The 17,757-nt window shown below is 51.5% G+C and overlaps 1 protein-coding gene across 4 annotated transcripts in view; it reads left to right on the top strand.

The window, feature by feature from the left end:
- The window catches only part of Kazn (kazrin, periplakin interacting protein), a 372,587-nt gene that overhangs the window by 319,459 nt on the left and 35,371 nt on the right, over positions 1 to 17,757 (top strand). For 2 of the 4 annotated variants that reach the window (XM_021199874.2, XM_029540482.1), the window contains 5 exons: positions 1,291 to 1,461; positions 5,724 to 5,913; positions 9,570 to 9,700; positions 13,256 to 13,306; positions 14,816 to 14,939. In XM_021199874.2, coding sequence (XP_021055533.1) covers positions 1,291 to 1,461; positions 5,724 to 5,913; positions 9,570 to 9,700; positions 13,256 to 13,306; positions 14,816 to 14,939 — 667 coding nt within the window. Of the gene's footprint in view, positions 1 to 1,290; positions 1,462 to 5,723; positions 5,914 to 9,569; positions 9,701 to 13,255; positions 13,307 to 14,815; positions 17,354 to 17,757 lie in introns of those variants that run through there. The other 2 variants (XM_029540483.1, XM_021199875.2) reach the window with 2 other exon arrangements.

The raw sequence follows: 17,757 nt of genomic DNA, 5'->3' as shown, positions 1-17,757 counted from the left end.
CGCAGCAAGCACGGGCGTTACCTGACTGCATCTGCCTCACGTTTCTGTTGGTGGGGTGAGCGGCAGGTGTGAGCGAGGGCTGGCTGGAGAGAGCGCTAGGCTGTCACCCGAAGCCGGTGTTCCGGGACGGCTTCTTGGAAGAGGAGGTACAAGCAGGGATCATAGGGAATGAGGAGCTTGCTGGCAGAGCCCCAGGCCACAAGGCTATCTCAACAGTGCATCCAGGACAGATGGGGAAACTGAGACCTCGCTGACCTGCAGGTATCTGCAGAGCCAGGACTCTCTCTAGAACGTTAGCCACTGCTCTACACGCTGGAAGCCACATCCACGCAGAAAAGCTGGTACTCCTTGGCCTCCTGGCCTTGCTGGTGGAGACCTCGGATCTGGTTTAGACGTGGTGGTTTGGTGGGATGGGCTGAGTACCCCCAAGGACCATCCTCTTGAGACGACAGAAGTTTCAATACCGCCCCTGTTCAGAGGTCAGAGTCTGGCACCACCCCTGGCAGCCGTGGTTCGTACAGGAAACGGAGAGGGGGCCTGGGCAGGTGGCAGGAAGAGTTTCTTCCTCATGAGACTGGGTGTCGCCTTGTAGGGTGGCATCCGGCTACTGTGGTAGCCCAGGTGGTCACCGCTTCAGGTGTCTTTCTGTACCTGTTTTGCTCTGACACAGTTCCTCAAGCAGGAGCGGGGCATGCGGAGTTGGCAGAGTGATTGCCTAGCAGGTGGGAGGCCCTGGGCTCCGTCCCCAGCACCACAGCAGAAACCGGGCCAGCACTTTGGGAATGGCAGGCAGGAGAATCAGAAGTTTAAGATTGTCCTTGGCTACGTAGAGAGTTGGGGACGAGCCTGGGCTCTGTAGGGACCCTGACTCAAAACACAAAGCAAAACACCTCAAAGTAATCAGCCAGATAAATAGATAGATAGATAGATAGATAGATAGATAGATAGATAGATAGATAGATTGATTAAATGACAAAGTCTCCTTCACTCCAACTTTTTTCAGACCCTACTTTATCTTCCCCACATGATGTTCTATCTTTGAAGAATCATACATATTTCACCCTGCCCCCCACCCCCATTTTCTGTATAGAGGCAAGCATTCGCCAGGCTCTCTCATTGGGAAAGAACTCTCTGGGGGCGTCCAAGGTGGCCACCACATAGCCTTCCCACCTCACATCAGGGCTTTCAGCCATGTGTTGGGGGTTCCCCACTCTGCTACCCACCCAGATGAGCCCCCCCACCCCCGGGGTCACTTTACAACCCATCCCCCTTCTCTCATCCCCACCACAGGAGAGTGAAGACGCCGTCAAAGCGCTGGCCAAGGAGAAGGACCTGTTGGAACGAGAGAAGTGGGAGCTTCGAAGGCAGGCCAAGGAGGCCACGGACCACGCCTCGGCCCTGCGCTCCCAGCTGGACCTCAAGGACAACCGCATGAAGGAGCTGGAGGCGGAGCTCGCCATGGTGAGCCTGCACTGGCTTTGGAGGAGCAGCCTGGAGCACCCAGAGCCCCTGAGGGAGAAGGAGGCAGTCAGGAGGCTAAGGGGAGGGCCGTGGGCTCCGTGACACTCCTGAGTTGGGGACCCCCTCAAGCCCAGGAGCACAGGCATTCTGGGAGGCCTCACTTGGCCACACGTCCCAAGAGGCTGCGAAAACGTGGGGCAATGGGAAGGCATATTGTGGTCCAAAATAATCATAGTCTTTTGGTAAAATATCTAGGAATGTTAGCATCTCAAGAGTCTGGGATTACAAATGTCAGTTTCTACCTATCTGTGCATATACACATTTATGTGTGTCTAACTATGTATATACATGGGATGTTTGAAGACTTTTGGTCCAAAATCATCTCTCTTAGGTCATCGAGTGAAAAAAGATGGATTTGGTTGGTTGTTGCTTTTACTACCCTAAAATCACAGAAATCTATGCAAACGTGTTTCCAGATGGCATTGTGTGGGGATCAGAGTGAATCTGGGAATCTGACAGAGGTATAAGAGCCCCAGAGTCTCAGCCTCGCCTGCCAGTGTGACCTGAGCCATTCCCTCTGCCATTTTGGTTACTGGGATGGGGGTCTTTTCATGTTTCTCATGACATAGTTAGGTATCGCCAGAACACACAAAGATAGAAAGGCCTTTGAAAGCCTGCTAGACCCTGTGTGTGTGTGTGTGTGTGTGTGTGTGTGTGTGTGTGTGTGTGTGTGTGTGTGTGTGTATGTCCTTTCTTGGTCCCCCTCCCTTGTGTGACTCTTTAGTAATGGGATATGTTCTCCAGCAGGGTGCCAGCGTTAGCTAACAGTGCACTTATAGACCTCGGTCGGATGCTTGACCTCTGGGGCCTCCACCCCTGCATATGCGCTGTAGGGCTCTGGGGAGGATGTAAGGGCAACAAGGAAACCGCTAGTGCTGCATTTGTGTGCTGCACTGACCTGATAGTTTGCAAAACTGCTGCAGCGTGTAGCCACCCAGAGCAGGGCGGCTGCCTTGTGCAATGCTGACCCCTAGTGGTGAAGGCTGTCAAGACAGGAAGCCATCTCCAGTGGATACTTCCTGCAGCCCTGAGAGGGATGGGTGGGAAAGACCCTGGGTGCCCACCTCACCACAGTCCCTGTGGACAGATGGATCACATCTTAGCGCTTTGAGCCCTGGCCTCAGCATCCTAGTGGTTCTCTGGTATTCCCTATATTAAGAAATAGCTCCCCTAGCTTCTGCTCCCAGTATACGGGTATACAGCCTGCTTTCCTCTAGCTGGAAACTCAGCTCCCCTCCTCCTCCCTGCAGCTTTGGACCCTCCGCTGCTGGGGGGCCTGGAGCTCTGTCACAGGCAGCATCCTCCCAGAGGAAGACTCCGCATCCTCTTCATCCCCTTTACCACTTGACAGACTTCAGCACAGACAGGCTGTGCTGTGGACGGCCCCCAGACCTTTCTGCCATGCGGTCCAGGCTGACCTGAGGAGCCATCTCCGAGAGTGGAAACCGCTGAGGCTGCAGGCAGCCGAGGGCAGATCTGCCCGGCAAAAGCACACAGGGATCCTGTAAGGAAGTCAGGACCCACAAGTGCAGTGGGAAGTTGGGAGCAGGGCATGCGCTCAAGGTCACACAAAGGTCCCATTACAGCAGGGACCAGGGCTGGCCCTAGCTGGGTCTGGGTCACATGAGCATATTCATCCCAACTTAGAGATTCCCAAGAGCCCAGTGCTCCAGGATCAGGATGCTCAAGGGAAGGTAGAGGCCAAGACAAGAGAAGTAGGGAGAGGTCAGGCTTCAAGAGAGGCTCCTGGGGCTGGAGCAATAGCTCAGCGGTTAAGAGCACTGACTGCTCTTCCAAAGATCCTGAGTCCAAATCCCAGCAACCACATGGTGGCTCACAACCATCCATAACGAGATCTGATGCCTTCTGGGAGAAGTAGGGAGAGGTCAGGCTTCAAGAGAGGCTCCTGGGGCTGGAGCAATAGCTCAGCGGTTAAGAGCACTGACTGCTCTTCCAAAGATCCTGAGTCCAAATCCCAGCAACCACATGGTGGCTCACAACCATCCATAACGAGATCTGATGCCTTCTGGGGTGTCTGAAGACAGTTACAGTGTACTTACATATAATAAATAAATAAATCTTTAAAAAAAATGAGAGAGAGAGAGAGAGAGAGAGAGACTCCCAGCATTGGGTCATATGCTGTGAGAGTGATCCATTGGAAAGACTGTGTCTGCTGCTGGTGGGAGATGGTTCACACAGCCCCAGCGAGCCATCTTTCTCAGAGATTTTATGGCACACACTTTTAATCCCAGCACTTGGGAGGCAGAGGCAGGCGGATTTCTGAGTTCGAGGCCAGCCTGGTCTACAGAGTGAGTTCCAGGACAGCCAGGGCTACACAGAGAAACCTTGTCTCAGAAAAAATAAAATAAAATCAAGTTCTATGTGGGCAAAGTGAGAAGCTCCCATGTCTGGTGCCTAAGAGGATCTACCACTTGGCAGATAGTCATGTCCCACTCCACACAGAGGGCCCACCCCTCCTGACCCAGCTAGAGGTGAGGTCCTTCATCAACCAGGGGAGAAACCAGGTGAGAATGGGAGGGCATTGTGCCCGGGCCTCTTCTTGTGTTGCCCTTAAAGGCTGCTTGCTTTGAGGGTTGGTCTGGGTGATTCTCTGCTTTCCATATATGTGTGTGAGGGATGCTTGGAAAAGGGAGGCCATGATGGGCCTTTCCCTTCCTCCTCCCACTCCTTATTCAGCCTCCCCTGCCCTTCAGGAGCCTGGAGAGTTACCTGGGCTGAGTATGCACAAGTCCATGTCTAATGCAAGATCCCTTTCTTAGCCAACAGACTTTAAGATCCTGTCTGGTCAAATCCCCACTTCCCACGGTGGGGGTAAGGAGATAACTCATAGCTAAGCTGTCTCTGACCTGTGCCCTTCACAGAGGCACTCTCTCTGCTCTGAGCTAGCCCACATGTAGCACCCAGATTGTGATGGCTCCCCTAGGACAGGCCTGTCCCTTGAAGCCCAGGCTCTCCCAGTCTTGCGTTCCACCAGCTCAGCTCTTCTGAACTAATGTGTTGGGCTGTGCTTTCTACATGGTGGTCCACGCTTTCAGCTGCCAACGGGGGTAGGGAGGGAGATAACTGTGCCACATGGTGGGGCTGCCCTGTACATCATGGGGTGTTCGGGTGCTTTCCTGACAGCCTCGGGACTGGCTTCTCTGCCCGTGACCTCCACTCTTCCCAAACTCAGCCTGAGACCGCCCTGCCTTTTACCAGGTTTATTCAAGGACACCCCCTACACCTCTTCCTCAGGCCCATCAGAATCCCGCCTGGGGTCAGGGGTGGCTCTGGTGATAAGGTGCTTGCAGTCATTCGTGAGGACTTGAATTCAGTCTCTTAGAACACAGGTGATGTGGCAGAAAGCATTGCAGTGTGCAGGCAGACAAGGTGCTGGAGGAGAGCTGCTCTGCATCTTGATCTGCAGGCAGCCAGGAGGAGGCTCTGGTTTCACCCTGGCGGGAGCCTGTGCATAGCAGACCTCAAAACCTGCCGACACGGTGACACACTTCCACCGACAAGGCCACACCTCCTAATAGTGCCACTCCCTATGGCCAGGCATTCAAACACACGAGTCTATGGGGGCCATACCTTTTCAAACCACCACAGTGTGTTAAAAAGTGGAGACAGGGTCCCTGGGACTTACTAACCAACCAGCTTTAATCTCACTGGCAAGCTCCAGAGAGAGATCCTGTTTCAAAAAATGAGAAGGGTGGCTCCTGAGGAACGATAACGTAATCTTGATGTACAGCCCTCACACAAACAAGCATGTGCATACATGGGCACACACANACACACACACACACACANANACACANANANAGAGAGAGAGAGAGAGAGAGAGAGAGAGAGAGAGAGAGAGAGAGAGAGAGAGAGAGACAGAGACAGAGAGAGAGAGAGAGAGAGAGAGAGAGAGAGAGAGAGAGAGAGAGAGAGAGAGCCCGCCCTGACATGCCCTTGGAGAACCCAGAAGTGATGCCCGCACTTGGATTCCCCCATATGTGGTCTCACCTTGCTCTTAGTGGGAACGGAAGGCGAGACCCTACTGAGCGTGGGTGAGACTTGCATCACTTTCTGGTGGCTCACTGGTGCAGAAGTAGAATTCTTGGCTTTCTTGCCATGGTGATTAGAGGTGCCAGGCAGCTGCCTGAGAGGTCCCTCTGGTTACATTTTCTTCCTCCTTTCTCCCACCCTTACTCCAGGCCAAGCAGTCCTTAGCCACGCTGACCAAGGACGTCCCCAAGAGGCATTCACTCGCCATGCCCGGCGAGACGGTGCTCAATGGCAACCAGGAATGGGTGGTGCAGGCTGACCTCCCCCTGACTGCTGCCATCCGGCAGAGCCAACAGACTCTCTACCACTCCCACCCTCCCCACCCTGCAGACCGGCAAGGTGAGTTCTGCCCTGCCTGGGCCAGCAGTAAGGGGGAGTCACAGGAGGAGGCCGCCGGACCCAGTGGGAAAGGCAGCTTCTTTGTTCACACCACGGGAGCCTGGGGCAGCACAGGACAATCTATGATGACTATTCTAACTGAACTTACTTAGAGATGGCCTTCAGGCATAGCTGGATCCAGAGGCTCTACTGTGCCTAAGACGCAAACCAAATGACCCTCATTGGTCAACTTGGGCCACGGAGCCATCCCTGAACTAATCACAGTGTCTAGGTGAGCCAGGACCCTGATTGGCCAGCCTGGGTGACCCAGGCATCCTTTGGCAGGAGGCAGTACTGAGCTCCTTGGCTGATAGCTGTAGCCAGTCCATTTGTTACATAGAAAGAGTGTAAATTCTGCACACAGTGTAGCCAGTCCATTTGTTACATAGAAAGAGTGTAAATGCTACATGCAATGTAGCCAGTCCATTTGTTATAAAGAAAGTGTAAATGTTACATGATTGCTCCAGATACTTAGGGAACACCTGGCTCCATTCCCACTTTCCAGACTCCTTGTCATCCTATTGTGTACTGGTGAGCCACCTGACTCTCATGAAGGAGGAGGGACTCCTCTAGTGGTTCTCAACCTGTGGGTCAGGACCCCTTTGGCAAACCCCCATCTCCAAAAAAAAAAAAAAAAAAAAAAAAATTGCATTTCAATTCATACCAGTAGCCAAATTACAATTATGAAGTAGCAGTGAAAATAATTTTATGGTTGGGTGTCAGGACAACATGAGGAACTGTGTTAAAGGGTCCCAGAGGTAGGAGAATTAAGAGCCACTGTGCTAGGGGCTGTAGTAAAACTGGCCCTCCAGGTGCCCACAGCTGCTTACGCAAGGCCAGGGACAGTTACACAAGCCCTGTGCTCCCTATAGATGGCGCCTGTAGGGTGAGACTGATGAGCCTTAGAGGGAGGGGCGGTTCACACTGTTGAGGTCACATCCTGGCTCTGCTGCATATAAAGGATGTGACCTATGATCTGATACAAGGGTCGTCTGTCCCTTTGATACGAGAGATGCTGGATTCTTACTGCAGTATGTTATGTGTGTCTGTTTGCTGAGACCTCCCTCCCAGGATTGTCAGAAAGGTAAAGTGTACAGCATCCCCCAGTCAGGTCCTAGGTAAATATTAGCTGCCCCTGCTTGTCAGCACTGACAGGGGACAGACACACAGGGCTCCAGAACCTCTACTGTGAACAGACTCGGAGCCCACCTGCAATAAACAAAGACCCCAGCTGCTCTTTGCTGACTCTTGCGGGGATCCCTACGGGGTCCAGCCGGCCTTTGAAGCCAGGTCAAAGCTGAAGACCTTGTAAGTCTAACGTATCCCTAGACAGGGTGCTGAGACCTAGCAGCAGCTGGTCAGTCCCAAGATCCAGGTGTGCCGGTGGCTCCCTAGCCTCTGGTCCACCTCGGCTGCAGGAAACAGAGGTGCTGTTGAAGGCGGTCAGTTTGTAATAGTTGAAGCATTAACAGGATGATAGGTGACTTCCAACTACAGCCTGAGGCTGCAGGTTCCCCATCCTTGGTGGGTCTGACACTAAATTAGGGTTAGCCCAGGCTACAGAATCCACCATCGTCTGAGCCCTTCCTCCTCTATTGTCCTTGCCGCTCGCTCCTCCAGCCACCTCAGAGCTTCTTCTTAAACATGGCTTCTCAGAGGAGCTTCCAGGCTCTCTTCTTGGCTGTCGGTCTTCACACCCTCACCCCAGCCGCCACTCCTCTGCACTTCTGTAACTAGGTATCTGCACGCACACACGGGATCACCTACCTCTACCCTGTGCCGTCAGTGGGAGGGCGTCTGCCACATGGCTCCTCTTCCCTTTGTACCGCACATACCACAGTAGGCGCGTGTCTCACCTGGATCCTCTGCGGAGAGGCTGACACCGGCAGTGTTCTAGTCTACTTTATGTTGCCAATGCCACGACAGAAGCAACCCTGGCATCTTGCAGTTTCATGAAGGGAAATCAGGGCAGGAACCTGGAGGCAGGGACCAGAAGCAGAGATTGTGGAGGACTCCTGCTGCCTGGCTTCCTCTGCTCTCCACAGTTGCCTCAGCTTGCTTACCTGTACTGCCTGCAACCAGCCCAGGGGTGGCACGACCCACAGTGAGCTGGGACCTTCCACGTCAATCCTCAATCAAGGAAATGTGCCCAACACTTCCCTACATGATAATCTGATGGAGGCAACTTCTCAGGTCGAGGACTCCTCGTCCCAGATGACTCCAGCTTGTGCCAAGTTGACACCTAAATACCAGCCAGCACAGGCACCTCCCCGGCTCGGATAATAGATAGTGAGCCAGTGGCTCAGCAAGGGTGAGGAGCCTGCCCAGGGCCACACAGCCCCTGTGAAGGAACACACCTAGATCGGAAGTGATTCAGAGCCACCAACAAGCTGCTTCCCCACTGGGCCACGAGATCTTTGGTGGCCGGGATGCTCACATGGAGTGGGTGCGGAGGTAACAGTGCTCCCTCTGTGCAATGCTGGCTGGCGCTGGGACACAGAAGAGATCTACAGCAGGGCCCAGTAGGCTTCTGGGATGGGTCTTTCACTCCGGGACTGTGTATGAAGTACAAAGTGTGAGGCCCTGAAAACCCAAAAGTGAGCGAATGCATATAAGGACCTCCCCCCCACACACACACACACACCGCCCCATGGTGCACTCAGTGCTGGGCAGACAATGCATGTGTAAATAAAGTCTGGCAATAAGAAGGTAAGAAACTGGGCGTGGCACTGCGCCCTATGATCCCAGCCCTAAGGAAGCTAAGATTGGAGGGTCCCCAGGGTTTGCCGACCAGGATGTCTACCCTAATCAGTGAGTTGCTGTTTCAAACAAACAACAGGATAAATAGTGCTGGAGAGCCTGGTTTCCATTCTCAGCACCCACATGGAGGCTCACAACCTCTGATCCCCTCTTCTGGCCTCCGCCGGAACTGCACACATGTGGTGTACATACATACAAGCAAGCACATACTCGTCAATAAAAGTTCATTTTAAAAGTTAGAGAGCGATTGGAGAAGATACCTGTCGACCTTTGACCTCCACATGTATGTATGTAGAGGCGTCACAGGGAGCAGGAGGCTGAGCCCTGGCTGATGAGGGGTTAAAGCATGCCTCCAGGCTTCAGGGGCCAGGATCAGGGCTGTATTTGTTTTTACCCCTACAGTGGTCAAAAGTCTGTGGCCCTGGCTTCATTGTAAGTAATAGAGGCAGAGAGGCCACCCTGCGGGGACAGATGGCAGTTACCATGGGCTCGGAGAGCTGGTGGACTTGGAGCTGGGATTCAGAGATAACGGGATATTGGAGAAAGAAAGGAGCTGACAGTGGCCTAGGGATTTCTCGTCTGGGACTCTGCTGTTCTGTTGTGGTTATGGTTGGATAGTGTCTAGAACCATTCAGATGAGACTTCATAGACCCTCACCTCCCCCAAGTGAGGAGGGGATGAACTGGATCACAAGGAAGGGGGAGGGTCTCCCCAGCAGCCACCCCTAGAATAAGCAGGGCTGTGGTGCATAAGGGAAGAGCTAGCCTTCTCTCCGACTCAGTGTTTTCATCTGTACAATGGGTGTATCAGGCAGTCATTCATGGGACACTTACTAACCAGCTGTCCCTGTTTTCCAGCGGTCAGGGTGAGCCCCTGCCACTCAAGACAGCCCTCCGTCATCTCCGATGCTTCCGCTGCTGAAGGTGACCGTTCATCTACACCAAGCGACATCAACTCCCCAAGACACCGGACACACTCCCTCTGCAACGTAAGGCCAGCAGCGGCAGGGCCTGGGCGCTTGGGCCCTGCCCAGAAATGGCAGGGCCATGGGGTGGGATAAAGATGTGCCCACTCTTTCCTCTCGTCCACCCAGGGAACGCCGTGGCGAAGGCATTTCCCGTTCTGTTCTTTCCTTTTGCGAGAAGCGGTGGACATGGGGAGAGAAAGAAATGAGGCCTGTTTCCTCCTGTGCCCGGGAGGGTGAGCAGGGTCTGCGCAGCCTGGAACCCCGCCCAGCGCACCCCGCCCAATGTACCCCGTCTTGGGCCCTGCTTGAGACCCTGGGCCTGACTACAGGACCACCTGTCCCTGTAGAATCCCACTCTCTCCTTTCACCCTGGAATGAAGCAGATTGCTGCATTTTAATTTTGAGTCATTTGAGACACATTTGGCCTCTGCAGAGAGGTCCTGTGAATTTGTCTGACTTTGTTAGGCAAACCTTTTTTAATTACATACTGAACGGCAGCAGCTAAGAAACGTGCACCCTCCTGGAGGGCTCTGTGTGAGGTCACTGTGTGTTTGCTATAACAAAATGGCTGAGGCTGGAAAACCGCCAAAAGAAATGATTCCTCTTAAACTCTACGTCATAAAGTTTACATTACGGTCTCACCAAACATCAGTGGATGGCTGAAAATCATGTTAGTTTCCAACAGGTCAGAGCTGGGGAGCACTTTGAAATTTTGTCCCATCAACCCAGCTGATAACCCAAAGGGCTTCCCTGCCATGTCCTAATGACAGAGGTGCCACACGGAAGTGTCTTCAGGTACATAGGAAGGCCTTTTGTTTTTCCTTCTTTCTTTCTTTCTTTCTTTCTTTTTTTCTTTCTTCATTTCTTTCTTTCTTCCTTTCTTTCTTTCTTTCTTTCTTTCTTTCTTTCTTTCTTTCTTTCTTTCTTATTTATTCATTCATTCATTCATTTATTTACTTATTTATTTATTGTTTTTTGAGACAGGGTTTCTCTGTATAGCCCTGGCTGTCCTGGAACTCACTCTATAGACCAGGCTGGTCTTGAACTCAGAAATCCTCCTGCCTCTGCCTCCCAAGTGCTGGGATTAAAGGCATGTGCCACCATTGCCCGGCTTCTTACTTATTTTTATTTTATGTGCATGAGTGCTCTGCCCTCATGTGGATGTCAGTGCACCATCTGTGTGCCCACGGAGGCCAGAAGAAGGCATCAGATTCCCCTGGAACTGGATTATAAGATCGATGCGAGCCACCGTCTGGGTGCTAGGGACTGAACCCAGGTCCTCTGCAAGAGTCGTAAGTGCTCTTAAACCACTGAGCCATCTCACCAGCCTGGGAACACATTTTCAGAAATGCCAGTTAATATTGTTTTATTAACCAACAGAACGTATGAACACCATTACTTGCTGACTGTGGGTCTTTGCCTAAGACACTCAGGAGAGGGACATGCTATGTATGATAACCCATAATAAGCAAGTGCATACAGTTATGGAAAACAGCAGCTTTCCCAGGTGTGAATGAGGGAAACCTTTTCCCCATCCACAGTAATCATGAAGAGTGCTTATTATCAACGTAGCTGAGATTACAAGGACTGGCGAAACGGCTCGGTTGTTAAAGCGCGTGAAGAGCTAAATCAGTCCCCAGAATCCACCTTAAAGGGACAGGCACAGTCGTGTGCACATGTAATCCAAGCACTGAGGAGGTGGAGACAGGAGGGTCCTTAGGGCTCCCTGACCCGCCAGCCTTGTTTAATCAGCGAGCTCAGGCCAGTGAAAGATCCTGTCTGTCTCAATACAGTGAATAGTTCCTGAGAAATGATGCTGAAGTTGGCCTAAGCTACACACACACACACACACACACACACACACACACTCACTCACCCTTGTGTGCACATACACACATACATAGGCTTTTCCGTAGGCTGTGAAGAAGCAATGTGTCAGAGAAACCCCCTCTAGTGTCTTGTCATCTGTTTCTTTAAGTTGAAAGGACCGTAGTGACAGGGAGTTGCCTGCCTACGCTTAACTTAGCACACAGGTGGAGGAGAGTCCCGGCCTTAAGCCGACACCCTTTAACAGATGCTGTTCTTCTCCTGGTGACCCTAAGGCAGCCAGGGACAGGAATGCTGCTGTCAGATCCACCCATAGGAGGACTCCGTGCCACCAGAACTTCATTTGACACAGGCCAGTCTCAGCCCATACCCACTGCCAAAAGCAACTGGAATAGATCTAGAAAAGGTGGCGCTTCGCAGAGGCGCTGTCTCTGCTGCCCGCAGACGGAGGTTTGTTTGCAAACCTTGAGACCGGACTGTAGGCTGAACTGCCGTTCGTGAAATCTCCCCAAACACACTTTGTTCCCTGTCTCGACAGGTGTGTGCATAGGTAAACTGAAAAGCCAGAAAATGGCTCCAGGTGACCCTCTGTCCTCGGAGATTTGACCTGGTACCAATAAGATGGACACAGACGGGAGTAAAGAACACCTCACACTCTGGCCACCAATTAGAGCTGAAATGAAGACTCAATACTGGGACATTATATGTTAAGAGATCTTGGTCCAGTTGACTCTTGATTTCTTCATGGGTATTGTGCTTGTAATTCCAGAAACTACCACCAGGAGTCTCCCTCGTAATGCCTGTTTTTAATCTCAATGGGTTGTTGACTCCCAAGTAGAACGGATGTAATTCGGAGATGCAATAAAAACATTTATATATCCACGGGCTATTAAGGGTTCCTTCCCTACCCACCTGGGATATAGTTGGTGACCCATGGAAATGGCCTACCTACCCACAGGCTGCCTGGTGTTCCCTCTGAAGGATTTGCAAGGGGCCCAGACTTGTGTGAGTGGCAGTCCTAAGGCTCAGGACACAGTGTGCACTTGCTGTGGAGCCCTGCTCAGAAAGAGCACAGAGCCACGAGAAATGAGACCCCCTGAGTTTGAGTCCCAACTCTACTTGCTATTAGCTCTGTAAGAGACTGTCATTGGGCTCCTACTTAGGCCAAATCCCACTAACAGTTTCTGACGGCCTCTCCACAAAACAGGAGTTGCTGGGTTGGTTTCAGGGTAAGTTAGTGACCATGCAGTCTGCTGAGTCCATATTTACATTTTTGATTGTTTGTTTGTTTGTTTCTTTTGTATTGTTTTGTTTTTCTTTTTCAGTGCTGGGGAATAGAACTAGGGGTTTGCTAAACATGTCTATCACCCATTTCAACTCCCTCCCCCACTTAGAATGCTTTTTCCATTCAAATTGATTTCTTTACTTAGAAAAACAAATACCTAGCAGAACCAGCCTTCCATTTGAACCCATGGACCAATTAAGGTGGGAACTTAAGCCTCAAAGGATTAAGGGTTGAAAGGCCAGTCTGGGGAGTCCCTCGGGTCCCCTGACTTGATGAGGCCCAGGCCCCATCAGTGAGCTGTGTGGAAGGGCCAGAGGGACATTCCAGTGGGATCCCCACGTAAAGGCAGGGCAGACCGGAGGAGATGGTGGCTTTCCGCCAGGGAAAACCCCCATCCTCACGGGCCACTTGTGCCCTCGTGTGTCCTGTGTCTGCTGCTTCATCTTCTTCTCCTTTGGCTATAGGGCGACAGTCCCGGCCCAGTTCAGAAGAGCCTGCACAACCCTATTGTACAGGTGGGTATAGCTTCCCTGGCTGCCTGGATCCCTCCCTCCGCCCCACCTTGTCCTCCCCCAGCCTTGTTGCTCTGAACTGTCAGTCATCTCAATGCTAGTTTTGGACTGCCAAGACAGAGAGGAATAGAAACCCTCTCTGAGTCACACACGTGTGCTGGCACCTTAGCCAGACTTAACATGCACTCTGCCTGGCCTGTAAGCCCACTGTGCACACTACACATCTCTATCCTGTAAGCCCACTGTGCACACCACACACCCGGTATTCTGCTGCTGCTGCGGTGAGCATCTTCCCCATGCATCTAGGTCTCTGGATTATCATCGTTAGCTTCATTCTTCAAAGACGGAACCATAGTCAGTGGGCATTTCCAGCCCCTGGCTGCTGGTAGGTCTGACCCCATTTTTGTCACTGGTATGAGAAAGGCACACAGGGGAGATCTTGAGGGCAGCATCACTCATATTAGGATGTTTTTTCTGGCTGAGCACTGTCCATCTGCATAAGGTTCCCCTCGATAAGACCCCAGACATACATACATTTTATATATATTAATGACTTATTTTTATTTGATGTGCGTTGGTGTTTCGCATGCATGTTTGTCTGTGCAAAGGTATCAGATCCCCTGGAACTGTAGCTACAGATAGTTGTGAGCCACAATGTGGGTGCTGGGAATGGAACCTGGGTCTTCCCGAAGAGCAGTCCTTGCTCTTAACCGCTGAGCCATCTCTCCAGCCCCAGACTACAGACATCTTTAATGCAGATTCCTGGGCGCTACAGCATGGGAATTCCAGCCCAGACTGGAGTCGGGGGCTGTATTCCAAGACATTCGAAAGTGTCGTGTGGGCCTCAAGTCTAGCTCATGCCCTACCCTTTCTGTAGATAATACCAACCACGTGTAAGCACTTGGCCGTTTGTAAAACTTTCTGTGGGTGCTACCCCACATCTGCAGTTACAAGGTCATTATCAGGGTTTCTAGGCTAGCCCCATTCTGCACTGCCAAGTTTCTAGGCTAGCCCCGTTCTGCTCTGCCATGTGCTAAGGCATCAGGTCTGCACACAGTCTGTCCACCCTGCAGTAGAGTGATTGCAAGTAGTCGTCAGGTTCATGGGTACATCCCTGCAGGCCTTTGGCTGGTCCTTTAAGTCATCCAACAGAACTTAAATGATAGTAATAGTCCTAGCAGTTAGAGCGGCTCCTGGCCACTACATGGCTGTCAAGCCAGGCTCAGTCTGAGCATCTTTGCCTTACATCAGCGATGCACTCGGGATGATCGTGGTGGGTTCTGGCATTAGCTATGAGAGGATTGAAAACTAACCTGGGTTTTTGCTCAGAGGGGAAGAGGCAGACTCCCTCCTAGGACTCCAGCCCCAGAGCCCAGCTTCCTACCTGTGTTCTCCATCTCTCAACTCTGTTCTTGACCCTGACTTAGCAAAGTTGAGTCTTGTCCGTGACTTCTCCCCAGCTGCCCTCCCCACCAGGCTGACTTTACCTTTGTTGTTCTCCCTCCGCCTCAGTCACTAGAGGATCTTGAAGACCAAAAACGGAAAAAGAAGAAGGAGAAGATGGGATTTGGCTCCATCTCTCGAGTCTTCGCCAGAGGGAAGCAACGGAAGTCCCTCGACCCGGGCCTCTTTGATGGTACCGCCCCTGATTATTACATAGAGGAAGACGCGGACTGGTGATAACCCACCGCCCTTCGCCCATTGCCCACGGGCATGTCTGTGTGTGGATGAGCCATGGAGAATGCCAGAGAGAGAGAGAGTGTGTGTGCGTGGGGGTGCGGAGCTCGTGTGGGGTGTGTGTGCACGGAGGCACTCACCCTTGTGGGTTGAGTGTAGCCAAGCGCCTGGAACAGGCAGAAACACAAATGTGACCCCGCCCCTCTCCGCGTCGTCACCTCTGTAATCGATGTACATACCACAAACCGTGTGTGACTCTGTCAACGCCGTTGTCTCTGAGCGATACACTTGTGTTTGTTTTTCTCGTTTGTTTTGTTTTTTCGATGTTTTGGGGGTTTTGTTTGTTGTTTGTTTGTTTAATGCGTTGTGTTTTTGTTTTTAATTTGCCCCTTTCTCCTCCCTCCTCCTTTTTATGAAACTTGAACACTTGAAGGACTGCTGTGTATTTGTAAATAACAAAAGTTAGTGTGCACTTTGTGCTTGTAAAGTCCCCGGTCCAGCCAGCCGCTACTCTCACTGCAGCCCATGTCGCCAAGAACATGGTCTGTTCTTCATGTTCCCCCCTCCTCCCGCCCCTTCTTCGGTGTGAACGTGAGGGGACCAGACCCTGTTCTCGGGGTGTGCCCGAGTCACTTTAACCACAAAAACACCCTCTCCATCGTCGTCAGGGTAAGGTCACTCTGCAGACTCGCAAGCACATCCAGGACTTCTTGGCTGGGCTACAGTGTTTATAAGGGGGTCATATGGGCTCTTTTTAATGGCCTGCCAGTTTTTAAATTGTGTTGCTGTTTCTTTCTTTATGGAACAAAAAGAGAGAAAGAAAACTGTTGCATTTAATTTATTTGCACAAATGCAGAAAACGTATTCTATCTAAATTATTACGTAAATATTGGAATGTATATTTTTCCACGGGGTGGGCGGGAGGCGGGCGTTTCTGCTGACTTGTCTATTCTGTGTTCATGCCGCTGCAGACACTGTGCAAGGTAGAATTCAGGTGGCTAGAGCTGGGGACCTCAGACTACCAGCTTGCTTATTTCTTTTTTTTTTTTTTTCTCTTTTCTGTCTCTCCCGGCTGCTGTCCCTGCATGAGAGAACTCCCACCTCCTGCTCTGACCTTTCTCTCTATATGTATCCTCTCTTTATATATATATTTATTTATCTGACATACAGATCATGACTTAAGTGAGCGGAGCGCTAACATTCACATCCCCCCTCCCTTGGGCCTGTCTTTGGAGCCATGTTGATTGAATGCAGGGAAGGATAGCCTGGGGTACATCTGTGGGGTCTAACCAGTCATCTAGGCTTGAGTCAGTGGGATAAGAGGCCCCCTGTGGCGTACACAATGCCTCTCCATCCTTAACTTTATTCCAAACATAGGCCAAGGCCAGTGTTGGTCAACAAAGAGGATGCCCACCTTCTGGGATGGGCCGTTGGGGACAGTATCTAGCAGGCAAGCCCTCTGCCCTCTTTTGTCCAGTTGGCTTCTTTGGCCACGAGTGGACTTTCCCATCATCCCCAGAGCCCTGTCTTCTGATTATATCAGCAGCTCGAGCAGACTAAGCCTAAGAGGGCTGGCAGGTGCCTGTGCCTGTTTGTGGGGCATCACTGGGGCCTGGAGAACCCACAAGTTTCCAGCCAGTACTTACTTCCCTGCACCCCCAGAACTCAGTTTCCTCTTCCTTCCCCCCCCCATCCCCTTTTAACTGACCCTAAACCACTAACAACTCATCTCACAACCCTTGTGGCCACGGCGGTGCTCCCGCTAACGCTAACGGAAACATTCTCAACTCTTGAAAAGAGAGTTTTCAGTGCTGGATGGAACATCTGGAATGTATAGGATCTTGTGTCCAAAGTCTCTAAAAACAAGCCAAAAAGCTCCTACCAGGTCACCCCTTCCCTCCCAACCTGGCCCCAGAGGCAGAGAGAGAGCAGGCAGGGACACCTAATGCCTCCCTGTGTGTACAAACCTTTCAGCTCAGCTGATTAGCCCAGCCTGGTGTTACGGGAGAGAGGCCAGAGCTGGTCTTAGAAAACACTACCCCCATCCCCCTGAATTTTGGGGTTTTATTTTATTTTGGTTTTTACGGTTCCTCACACCCCACCCCCCTTCCTTTTACTTAAAAGAAAATAAGATTGCAACCTCTCCTAGTAATGACTTAGTCATTCTTTTTCGTTTCAGTTTTTGGAAATTAGGAGATCATCCTGTGAGTTACTAAGGATGATTTATTTGAGAGAACCACATCAAATAGAGACTGAGTTATGGGTAACTCTAGAGGAAAATGACCTTTTCCCATGGGAGAGGTTTCTCGAAGGCATGGATGCAAAATATAAAATATTAAAAAAAAAAGTCTAAATAAAGCTTATTTTAAAATATGATGGAATTCTATGTGATTTGATTGTTTCTACGGTACTCCAAGGGGGAGCCGTGTCCCGGCAGGAGGTACAACTTGCATGACCACCAAGTTATGAAATTCCTAGACCGGGTGACAGGAGGGACCGGGAAAAGCTGGTTGGAAGCTGGTTGGATGCTAAGTCCCCTGAAGGGGGGACCAAGCCAGGTGGACTTCCAGAACATCTTGCCTGGGTCACCTCTCCTAATTTGGAGGGGCGGTCGGCATCCGGGGCTGCCCACGTTGTAATGCAGCACCTCCTGGCCCAGGATCCCCCCACTCCCTGGAGCTCAGAGGCTTCCCCCCAGCTTTCACAGCCTCCCTTCCTTCCCCTCACACTCTAGCCCAAGATTTTCCTCGGGCCTCAGCCGACCCCACCCCCCCCCA

This window comes from Mus pahari, chromosome 6, assembly GCF_900095145.1.
Source record: "Mus pahari chromosome 6, PAHARI_EIJ_v1.1, whole genome shotgun sequence".
NCBI lineage: Eukaryota > Metazoa > Chordata > Mammalia > Rodentia > Muridae > Mus > Mus pahari.
Note: the sequence above shows the minus strand (reverse complement) of the source record. Positions and strands in the feature narration are given on the sequence as shown.